This window comes from Empidonax traillii, unplaced genomic scaffold (genome assembly GCF_003031625.1).
Source record: "Empidonax traillii isolate 1590-97213 ecotype Southwest subspecies unplaced genomic scaffold, ASM303162v1 scaffold294:size1087701, whole genome shotgun sequence".
NCBI lineage: Eukaryota > Metazoa > Chordata > Aves > Passeriformes > Tyrannidae > Empidonax > Empidonax traillii.
Window position 1 is genome coordinate 539212 of NW_020955487.1, and position 12187 is coordinate 551398.

The 12187-nt window shown below is 37.6% G+C and overlaps 1 protein-coding gene across 7 annotated transcripts in view; it reads left to right on the forward strand.

Moving 5' to 3' along the window:
- GTDC1 (glycosyltransferase like domain containing 1) overlaps positions 1-12187 on the forward strand; it is a 181074-nt gene that overhangs the window by 74568 nt on the left and 94319 nt on the right. The window contains exon 2 of one of the 7 annotated variants that reach the window (XM_027890670.1): positions 6674-6839. The exons of the other annotated variants lie outside the window; for them this stretch is intronic. Within the exon in view, the coding sequence (XP_027746471.1) occupies positions 6790-6839 (50 nt within the window). The 5' untranslated portion in view covers positions 6674-6789. The remainder of the gene's footprint in view (positions 1-6673; positions 6840-12187) is intronic. 7 annotated transcript variants of the gene reach the window in all.

A 12187-nucleotide genomic window follows, 5' to 3' on the forward strand; every position in this document is an offset into this window, starting at 1 on the left:
TATGTGCCAGGGATTTTCATGATATACACACAGGGGCGCGTTATGGAATTATTCTGTAAATTAAAGAAGACTGATACAAACTGTGTCTTTTCCTCATGTGATTAAATAGCTAAAAATAACCATCTATTTTTAGTTTCAAGCGTTGTAATGTTTCTTAGGAACAAACTCGCCCAACGCAGTGTGCTAGGAAAGGCTGACCATGAATAATGATGAATTCTGAGGTCCTTCTGGAAAATGAAAATACTTGGTAAAAGTGGAAAATCTTGTGTTATTTTTTATGGTGTGCAACGTTAATATTGCTTCCCATACAAGAACTATAACGAGAATAAAATATCAATACATATATTCTTAACTTTGGTATTTCCACGTTGTTCAGTCATTTCATTAAGTGAAAGCAGAAAACTTTCTAAGCAAAAATTCTTACGGTCTCCAATATTGTGCACGTCCTGCAAATTTAGGAAATTGCAACAACAACAAAAAACACGGTGCAACATAACATTTGGGATCATGGTTGTGCTTGGATATTAGTGGATTCAGCACCTCATTCTGTGGCCTCAGCATCCTGGAGCATGGGGGACAACCAGCAGCCTGGCTTTTAAAAAACTCAGTCTATCCATATTTTCCTAATTTCCATAGGGGGAAAAAAAAAAAAAAAAACCATGTATTAAATTTCTAATGACCTCTTTTGTCTGTTGCAAGCACGGAGAGATTGTATTCAACAGCTTGGTTTGTATCATATCTTCCTGCAGTGTATTATTTATTTGCTTGACGTGCTCGAGAACTGTGAGCCTAAGAATTAATAAAGGTTATTAGTTACTTTCCATAATAAAATTAGCTGACCTTTAAATAAGAGCATTATACAGGGGCTCTCTAAGTGGAAAAATGACAGAATGCATTTTTATCCTGGTAGCCATTTCGATTGCTAAATCTTGCAGTCACAATATAGAAACTGCGTGTTGTGATTAAATGTTTCTCTTGACTGTGTATTTTCAGACAACAATGAAATAAAGTGGGATTTTTGTATTCAGGGCAGAATTTAACCCCTTGGTAACAGTTTCGCCCACATCTGATATTTGGTTACATTTGAACAATGCAGAAGTGGGGGGGGGAAGAAGAGGCAACTTAATTTTCTAAAAATGAGTGTCCTTTGGAAGCGACAGCCCTGGGAGTTCGCTGTGGTTTTTAGGGAGTGTGATGATATGCAGATTCCTCGAGCAGCCTGTCTTGGGTCTCTACCAGGCAGACGTGATGTACGCCCTATAGCTGGTCACATGCAGCCCACTCTATCAGCCTGCTGTTCTCCAGTCATCTGAATTTATCTGTTTTTAAAGAGAGATTTGCGATAAAATCCAATATTATTGAAACATGAAGTGTGTGCGCCCACCTTTACTTTTTAAGTTTGGAACAGGATACACCTCACCTCCAAAGTAGCTGTTGTGGCCAACTTTCTGAATTTTATTTCCTTTGTACTAAGTAGTGACATTACTAATTGTGCCATTATCTAGAATAAATTTCATAAAGGCTTTAAGGTTACTCTCCATTTTTATTGTTATTTTTGAAACATTGATAATCTGTATAATGGTGATATTATGGCTCAGGTTTCAGGTGAGCTTCGGATTTGCTTTTGCTGCTGCACTGTACTTTTTCAGATTTTGACTGGGTCTTATAACATTTGTTGAAATCCTTACAAGATATTCATCTATTTGTAGCATCATATAGGTCTGGCTCCCCATCTGTCTCTGTTTTTCATGACAACGAGGCTCTGGTACATTTTTTTTTTTTTTTTTTTTTTTTTTTTTTTTTTTTTTTTTTTTTTTTTTTTTTTTTTTTTTTTTTTTTTTTTTTTTTTTTTTTTTTTTTTTTTTTTTTTTTTTTTTTTTACTTTAGTTCTTATTCATTGAAGCCCACTGTAATGCTGTTTCTGTCATAGCTATTTGTCCAACAGCTTTTATTGATCATTTGGGATAAAATGAAAGATTTCTTCGTAGGGAGAAGTTTTAACCAGCAATCAGTGAATTCAGTTTGATTAGATTACTTTTCCTACGTTATGAAGCTGAATGCAATCAGTATCCATTTTATGTGCTATTAAATAAATGAATAATATAGTGTGGTGCCTAAAAGCTAAGAAATATTGAGGGGGAAAAAGTTCTTGCTGAAGGAATTCATACAACTTTTATATTTTAGAAGTAAGGTCGTGAATCTAAAGTTCAGGTTCCCTCCAAATAAATCCTCATTTAACAGGATATCCCTGAGACATTTTTATTTTCTCCCCTCTTTTTTTTTTTTTTTTTTTTTTTTTTTTTTTTTTTTTTTTTTTTTTTTTTTTTTTTTTTTTTTTTTTTTTTTTTTTTTCTTTTATTTTTTTTTTCCCTTTTTCAGTATTGGCAGCCTGACTAAAATAGTTCTCATCTGGTTTAACTAAAATCTTTGCATTACTTGGCGGTGGTTTCTTTTGTACGTGGTGCTTTCAGAGCTCATTGAAGCCGGAGCGTACAGGAAATGCAAATCATGCAAATCATCCTCGCGCTGACGATGTACAGTGGCGTGATTGAGCAGCAGTACGTATGGCTCGTGGGCTGACCACATGAAAGGAGCCATTTAAAGACCAGATGAGCCCAAGCTGGCTTAAGTTAGACTATGTGTGAGCTTCAAAGCTTATAGAATAGCATCCTTTTTAAAAATAAATTTATTTTATTAATAACACCTGCGCCGAGTTCTCAAACAGTGAGAACATGGGTAGATGAACGTTAACGTTAAATACGTGCCGGGCTTAAATCAGAAGGGCAAAATTGTTTTCTTTTTTCGTTTTTATTTTTGGTGGAAATTCAGGTATGCATCCATTCAGATCGAAGGGGAAGTCGACCGCAATCTAATACGCTACAAAATAAGTCCAGTTTGTGTTTGGTGTACATAAAAGCCCAACTCTTTTCTGCCTTTCAGGTAAAAATGAAAATAAATGGAAGATAAAAGGGAATTTTTTTTTTTTCTGGGCAGCAGGGTTAAGAATAGGCTTTCTGTAAGTGCTTTTGAGTGCTGAGAAGAGGGAGGTTGAGTGCTTGCTGCTTCAAATTTCTTGGTAACTGAGAAAAAAGTCCTGCATATTATTTTTATACTTCTGAAGAGGTTTTTTTTTCCCTGGAGTTTTGAGGCTGTATCCATCCAATAAAGTGGAGTCCTTGTGTTGTGTGACTCTGAACGTTGAGGGTGCTGTGGTGGAAACAACTGGGCTTCATCCAGCAACCCTTGTGAGATGGACCTGAGTGAAGTCACAGGGGACAAAATACTGGTAGAATAATGTGCATTTTTCATGTTAGTCTGGCAATAAAAAGAGAGTGGATGGGATAGGTAGCAGTGTCTTTAGGAATATTCTTACCTTTGGTAGAACTCACCATGGGTGGCTGATTTGCCTCTAGTGGGAGTCTTATTTCTTCCACGTCCTCCTTTTTTTACACAGCCCTCACCCAACTCACTTTTCTCTGGATGTTTTTAAAAGTTGAGATTCATTCAAATAATGTAACATGACACAAAGCTGGAAAATGTCAATCTCGAACTGTTTCTGTGTCATCTTGTTTAATTTTTACTTGAAACAGTAGCCCTGAGGAGGTCTGCGGTGGGACCGGGCAGGACACTGCACTCCATCACCCTGACGGATGTAATTTTGGCTTGATTCCCCCCCCCCCCCCCGACTAGTTCCTTGCTCCTTGATTTTGTTCTTTCTACTATTACACAGGAATAGGAGAGAAGGAAAGTATTAATTTTTTTTATCTTTTATCTACCAGATTGCTTCTTTCCCATCAAGTCAGTCCACAGATCCTGGAACAGGAAAGAGAGACATTTTCCATATTTATTATTTTTATTTCTTTAAAACATTAACTATATTTCTTTCTTTTAATTTCATATACGAAGTCAAGAGGAGAATTTCACCCTTTCCATGTTCCTGCAGGTTGCTGAGCACACACAAGTGGTGGTCACAGGGCTTAGCAGGGAGTTTTGGGTTCAGCTGGGGCTGGAATGGTCAAGTTCCTTCCTTCTATGGTTTTTTTTTATTTATTCATATATTTTAAAGTGAAAAAAAAAAAAGGTGGATGAAGGGTTGGCATCCTGAAATCACTGGGGAGAGGAATATTGTGAATAAATACTGTTCTCCTGAACCAGTTTGTAGAGTGATCCCTTACAGGGAAGATTCATGAGGCTTCTGGGCAGGTGTTTATACATCCAGCACAGACTTAGTGTTTTAACAGAAGCAGGAATTTAAATCACAGTTAATATTAAAATAACTTTTATACTCAGTGTAAGAAATACCAAGATGCAGAAGATAACAGAGAAAGCAGCAAAGAAATGTTACTACTTATATCTATAATGATTTAATATAAATTAATATCCATTTCAGTGTTTGACAGGAAGTAAAGATTATTTAAATATTTGTACCTAAGAGCGCAGGGCTGTATAAAGATCTTTGAATTTTCAGTTATTTTGTTTCTTCCAGCAATATATAGAGATATACACAGAAAATTAATCCCATATGATTGTACAGCTACTAGTACTCCAGAACTTTTTTTGGAAATACATTCCAAAGAACATCTTCAGTTGTCTTGACAAACAGCTTGAGTCAAGTTTCCTTTTCAGGAGCTCCTGAAAGGTTTTATGTGCAGTTCAAAGGCATCGCTGGAGGAGTGGTGTTATTTGGAGACCTTGACCAAAACCACTTTGCTGTGCTCAGGTTTTGCAGATATGAAAGCTCCTTTCCCAGCCATCTTGAACAGATTTTTAGCTTTCTGTGATGGAGAGATGAACAGTCTTTTCTCAGTAACAAATTAGCTGTTGTCAACAGCTTTCCTGGCCACAGTTTGCGTAGCTCAATTCAGAATGGTTCTTGGGTTTATGGTGGATTTTGCTAGAAAATATGTATATAATATGTATATATGTCATGTATCTGCATGTGCATGCACACAAAAACATAGTGCATCTATCTGTGACTGAAAGTATGATATCTGGAAATACTGAATCATTCTCTATGGTCTCACAAAGATAATATTTTGGGACATCTGTCAGGTACTGTGGTGAGCAGGGTCCATAAGATACATAAAACAGTGACGTGGTCCTATATGAGTTGATTAAATCACTAGATCGTGACACTCACTTATCTTCAACTCTGGCTCAGGCTCCTGAGTTCTCACTGTGGCCCTGGTTCTCCTGGTGGACTTTGATAAGCAAGCCTTGGCCTCAGTTTCTTAATCTTGAAGATTAAAAAGCATCTGGTGTGTTCTTCTGACTTGGTTGCGTAAGATTTCAACCCCAAAGGCACGTGGTTTCTCTTTCATGTTCCCGGGGAATAATGGGCATTCAGCACTGGATGCTTTATTTAATGATAAAAGGAATTCAGAAGTAATAAATGGTTATGAGATGTGTTGGAAAAACATAATTTGGGAAGTATATGGAAGCCTAGAAGTATTTTTATTAAAGTTTTATTTTATTATTGGATTTTTCCGTGTGGGGAAATCTCAACACTTTGCAGTGTGGAGGTATGGGTTACTTACTCAAGGAATACATCCATATTGTAAAGTTGACCAGATATGAGTGTAAATACTCATTTGTCTTCCAGAACTGGTTGGTCCCTTATGTCCCATGTCAAGAGTTCCAAGATGCAGAGCTGAGACCCTTTTATTCCTTCTCTTTCCCTGGCTGTGTTATAAATAAAACCCAGTTATGATAACATGTGAAATGAAATGGTAGGACATCAGTACAGATTACCCTTAAAATCATGTTATGGAAATGGAAATAAACCAGCTTATGTTATATGCCAGGCATGATGCAAGTGATATTAAATAAATACATGACTGAAGGGTTCCATTCATTCCAAATGCTCCCCTTTGTGATCTTTAGCCATGTTTGTAGAGAAACCTTTCTTAAAGCACTTAAAGCTTAATTCAGAACAGACAAAACAATTATCTTTTGAAAGTCTGATGAAATATGTTTGGCAGCTTTTGAGTTTAGGAGAGTGTTTGTCTCACTTCTTTGAAATCTCACTTCAGTCGGCCGCTCAGCCATTTCGGTGGAATCATTCAAATCTGGTAGCGAGTGTGGGCTTTGCTCAGTTAAGAAATGTTCTTATCAGAAAGTGCAGGGGCTGAAAATAGTGTGTAAGACACAAAAACTGACATTTTCCGTATTGATGTGCTTTTAAATATCAGTCTACCTGCTGTCCCTGGGTTTTTGACCAAGTGCTGGTGGATAAATCCATGTAGGGAGGGGGTTTGCTCCTCCAAATACAGGTCTGGAGACCCTTAAGCAGTAAATTACCTTATTTTAATTTCTTAGGGAACAGAAGTGTCACTTTATCTTCTCTGAGTATAAATGATGAATGTTTATGCACCAATGTGTGACTGTTTCTTATAGGAAGAAGTGGCAGAAGACTGACACTGCTCAATGTAGTTTTATAGTTGAACTATGTCATGAAGATGGAGCAGAAATATTTAAATTGTGAATCTGACTGCTATTTCACTGAGCACATGGAATAGTTTGCTCGGCTTATATTAAGACAGGAAAGTTGCTACTATGCTGCAGCAACAAATATTAGAGAACTGTGAAGGGCATTTGGGAGAAATACATAATTTCATTTCATATTTCTTGTAATATTTGATAAAAATACTCCTTTTTTTTTTTTTTCTTTTAGTATGTGTACACTAAGGACTTTTTGAATTCACTTTGTGAATTTATATTAAAATCACTAAGTTATTCCTAATGTTCTGTGGTGCTGCCTGCTCCTGACAAACATCTGATACGGATCATATGCCTCTAAAAAGAGAAGTTCCTCGAGCAAAATATCCTCATGAAAACAGGTTGGAGATACTCACATTCTCTCGCTCGCTCTCACTCACATGTTACATTTTGGCACGTTGTAGGAGCAGGTAGCATATCTACTACCTGCTGTTGAAAGTGTTGAAGATACTGAATTATTTATTCCATCTTCTGCACTATCCAAACTCGTTTTGGGTAGTTTGACACATCTCGGTCTTCCATATGGATACTTCATGGTGACAGAGTTGCCAGCTGCTCAGGTTTTATGACAGTCTGAGCTTTTTCGAGGACTGTATTAGTTTTCTGGGAAGAATCCTGCTTTTCCTGAGGTCCCCATTCTTAGGCAGTAGTTATGCCTTGGATTGACGCTCTGGAGTGGGAGTTTTTTGGGAAAATTAGCTGAGACCTTCCATAAAAATATTTTTTTAAAGACTTGCTGTTCATGGACTGTGTGAGATGAAATCAGAGCTGTGGGATATTAGAGAAATGTGAAAGCCATTTGCTAAGAAAACTAAGTCCCTTTTAGTGACAGTCTTCAAATTTCTAAAAAAAAAAGTGTTTAGATATCAAGGTACATAAAGCAACATAAAAAACAGCCTGAAATACTTCGGAGAACAGGGTTTTCAGGGCACTTGAAATGTAACACTAAACAGTCTGTAAACCTTCCCCACAGGAGGGTATTGGAACTGGATGATATTTAAGGTCCCTTCCAACCCAAACCATCCTTTGATTCCATGATCATCTCTCCAACTGTGCAAAGCGAGTGGGCGTTCTGTTGTTTTAAGATACAAAATGTGTAAACCTGAAAATTGGGGAAGATTTGAGTTTTCAGTTTGCCGGAACTTAACTAAAATAATGGAAAATCAGCCGTTGGTTACTTCATTCGAGCGTCTCTTGGTACAAACCTTTGTAAGGGAAACTCTCAGTATTTTGGTGGGTCTGTTTGATCCCCTCTCAGTGGGATAAACCACTCTCACTTGCAGTGAAATCCATATATCCATGAGGTTGACTGTTCCTTCAGTGCCAGCCTGGATCTGAACTGACACCAGGTGACGTGAAGTAACGATCCTCAAAATTTGGACTTCAGATTTGCTATTGGATAATAGTGTTATGTGTAGCCTTAGGACTCCTCCATGTTGCTACAACATCTTGACCATATTGCATTGTTCATGCCAGTCATTTGACATGTTTGGCTCCTCTCCAGAGTTGGACAGATAAAATACCCAGTTAAATGGATTTGCAGCCTTTAAACAATAAAGAATGCTGTTTAAATGTTACCTAATTGAGTAGAACATCAGTTTTACATGCTTTTTTTTTGGGAAAAAAAAAAGTCTTTTCACTATACATCTCTATATACTGTATATTTACCTTTGGTGAATTTGTTCAGTCACTATATCCTGTTTTTTTCTTGCCTCCTGCTTTTTCCTTGCTTCATCCATTTAAGCAGAGTTAGTCTGGCCATCTTACAGAAACCATCCAACAATGGCTACTTTTCACTAGTGGGGTGTAAATAATTCTGAGTTGCTCATGTTCTGCTCTAAGAAAATTCCTTTGCTTCATTATTTGTTACTGATGAAATTTGAGTGAGGAAGATGATGTGGATTCATGGCTTTCTCCTTCCCCCCATCACCACAGCTATAACTGCTTGGTCCTGACCTCTCCCTTCGTGGGAACAGAGAGGCCGATGTAGCCCATGGTGAACAATCTGGCCACTAAAGTAAAAATGTGCATCTGTCAGTAATTAATTGAAGCCAAATTTAATTACAATTCAGGGAAAAAAAATAGTGCTACACACTTAATAAAATTCAAGAAGCTTCAGTGTCATTGCCTAAAAAGCAAAGCAATCCAAACAAAATACAGCCCCCCCCCAAAAAAAAGTCTGCTCTGTGAGAGTCTCTTTCAAGCTTCCTTTGTGATGTTAAATAGAAAAGTAGTTTTGATTAACTGTTTTCACATAGTTTTCAATATCTTTTAGAGTTAAAAGTCATTGAAAATAGTGGGTAAGTGTTTAAGACTGATTCTTAACCAGTTGTGTCGGATGGGGATCTGGCCGTAAAATTGGATTCTGAGATTTGATTTTATGTAAATCCTCTGATAGCTGGTTGAAATAAAGATTCAGACGGGTGGGAAGGAATTGAGGGAGAATCCAAATAATTTACAAATGAAAAAAAAAGGCATTTATGTAACTTCTTGAGTATTTTAAATTGTGTGTTTTTAAATAAAAAGATATACAAAAAAAGGAATGGCAGTAGGAAGTCAAACAAAGCTCTTCATTCCTACTGTATTTCAGCATACAAGGCAACCCCCAAACCCAAACCTACTGAACTGGTTGCAGCCATGAATGTTTATCACTGTGTACTGCATGTACATATAGCAATTACAGCAAGAGGAAAAAATATTTTTCCTTACAATTAATATTTGTAAACGTTTATGAAAGTACATAGAAATAAATAAGACAAACACATGGCCTAATTAAGATGAAAGGCATGACAACCCTTGTGATTTGTTCTGAAAAATAAAGAACATTAAAATAGTAGGACTTAATTATTTCTGTAAACATTTCAAATTATGCTCAATCTAGAAAACCTTAATTTATGAGGTATAATATCTGTAAGCATTTTCTGAGGTTTGTATATTCCATGTCAAAAAAGTATTGCTAATTTATTATTTATTATACTGTATACTGTCATATATTATCACTTATTAGTATTTATTGTTCAGAAATTCAGTGTCATCTATTGTGGAATGGGAAAGGGAAAAGCATTTTATATGGGATTGTAATTTGTGTGTTCTTGGGCTAGTGATAAAAATGCAACTTCTGAAAAGTTCTGATCATGTAAAATTGTGTGTAATAATAAACAAAAATAACTGGTCTGTTTAACATTCCAGGCACTAAAAGTGATATTTGATATACAGTTTACATTTGAAAGATAACTTAAAGCCAAATCCGTGGACTTGTTTAATTTCTGGGTTGAAATTAGGGAAACTGCGTGATGGAGGAACTAAACCCACGAGGTTTGATCTTGAGGAGCTTGAAGCCTCCATCACCTTTGAAGCCCCTGGTTCTCGAGGTGGTTCTGTTTAGGATCAAACTTCTTGGCTTTGCCTTGGCCTTTAAGGAGGCAACATAGAGCAGAATGGTTTGGATAAACTCTAATGCAATCCAGAAATAGAATCACAGAATGGTTTGGGTTGGAAGGGACCCTCAAGCTCATCTTGTTCCACTCCCTACCATGGGCAGGGACACCTTCCACTATCCTAGATTGCTCCAAGCCCTGTCCAACCTGGCCTTGAACACTTCCAGGGATGGGACAGCCACAGCTTCTCTGGGCAACCTGTGCCAGCATCTGACTGGTTCAGTCAGAGCTATCGAATGAGCAGTTTTTAGTACCCATTTCCCCTAAGAGGTTCATATTTGTACTCCTACCCCAATCTTAATTCTGTTTTATTGTAATACTGCACCTGGCAGACAAAGTGCCCTCGCACCTCTTTTTTGGACTGCCAGGTCTTCAATCATAAACTCTTTTTACTGTGGCTGCAGTTGTTTCGCAGCGGAGAATTATGGTTTAGTGTTTCATTTGCAGAGAAACAGAGTCCCTACTGCTGCTGTGGGATTGTATCCTGCAGCAGTTCTCCTCTTCTAGGGAGCACTGGTTTACCTGTGCTGCTTTGGGGTGTCCATGTCCACCTGTCTTTCCTACTGGCAGAGCTTTTGGCAGACAGGGGGAACATTCTAGTACAACTCAGGTGCTGTTTTAAATGTGCTTTGTTCTATAAGCCTGGTTTGTTCTATAAGCCTGGTGGAGTTCAGCCTTCATATTCATAGATACATAAATATGCCCTGTGTGGTCTCCCAAGGGGAAGGCAAAATGTGTTTTTAGTTAAGTTGCATGGGAATTTAATTGAAAGATTTAGGGCAATGCCATAAAAGAGTAAATCACGGCTGCGTGACACAAAGAAGATTTATAAAGCCAAATAAAAATTCTTTAGCACCTTCACTATTATAATTTGCTTGATATAAGTGGAAACCTGTATTAGTCATTTTGTCTGCTGGTAATTAAAAAAGAAAGTAAAGGCTTTCATATTTTACTGATTTTCAGTCCTTTGGACTGAAATAACGGGGAAGACAGTAGCAAAGGGCAGAGCATTCCTTGGACATGCCAGAGCTCTAAACCTGCAGGAATGCTCAGCTTCCTTCCCAGGAACATTTGAATTAGTTAAGCACATGCTTAACATGATTTCACACAAGTAGTTACTCAGAAGGACTGTGAACTGATTCAGATGATGCACGAGCTTGGTGTTAGACTGCAGCTTGTGTGATGGTGGCCCTGAAATTTGGCCGGTTTCCAAGGCACTGGGGCTACTGCTTTGTGGAAGAAGGTCATTTATCCCACGGTGAAATACTCAGGGATATTTCGGAGGGGAGAGCTAAGGCAGTGTGTCAGGAATGTGACCTTCAGCGCAGGTTTAGTGAGGATTCACACACTGTATTTATTGAAGAGTACTGTATGTATTAAATGCTGTAGTGTTGATAGGTCTCGATAAGGACACCATAATAGCGGTTGAATTGTAGGGGGGTTTTGTGAGATGGTAAGTTAATGATGTAGCTGTTAATTTGAATTTAGCAGACGTTTTAAATATAGGTTTCTCTTACAGAGACAAAAGTTGCAATTTAAAGCTCTTTGGTGGTCTAAAAACAGCTTAATTCTCTAGTAGCATGGTAATAAGTACTAATCCAGCTTATGCAGTGATTGTAGTATGTCATGTTTGTGAAAGATTGCCTAACTCTGCTTTCTCTGGGTTTTATGTTAATTTTTTTAAATTAAACATAAAACCTTATAACATCTTTATGCTGAGATAAACTGTTCAATTTAACTTGTGCTCAAGCAGCAGCTGTCAGGAATTATCATGTTTCGAGCGTTCTTGCCATCACCTTGTGTCTCTACCTCCCGGATACACTCCGTGGGATGATAAAGCTCACCTTGTTAGGATTTATTACTTAAATAATAACCCGAGGTAAAATGAAAGTTGATGTCACGCGGAATGACAACTGACACATATTTATGTCGCACGTTCCATTATAATAAACTTTCCTTTTCTTCCCCTTGTAATAGGTGTTAAATGGAAATACACTCCAGCATATCCTCCAGTGCCCTGCGTGAGTCCATTAGCCGCGTGCGAGGCTGCTCTGTGGGCATGTTCAGGGGGACTCGTGCTGTCAGGTGTTATTTAAGCTTATAAACCCAGGGAAATTGGTTAGTGCTGGTAGTTAACAGCTTTTATGCCGGTAAAGAAGCGAGTGTAAGAGCGTCTCGTAGTTGGGATATATTCTGGAAGCGCTGTGAAGTAACGCAAGTGAATCAAGGAGGGCGTTTTCTAATAAATGGGT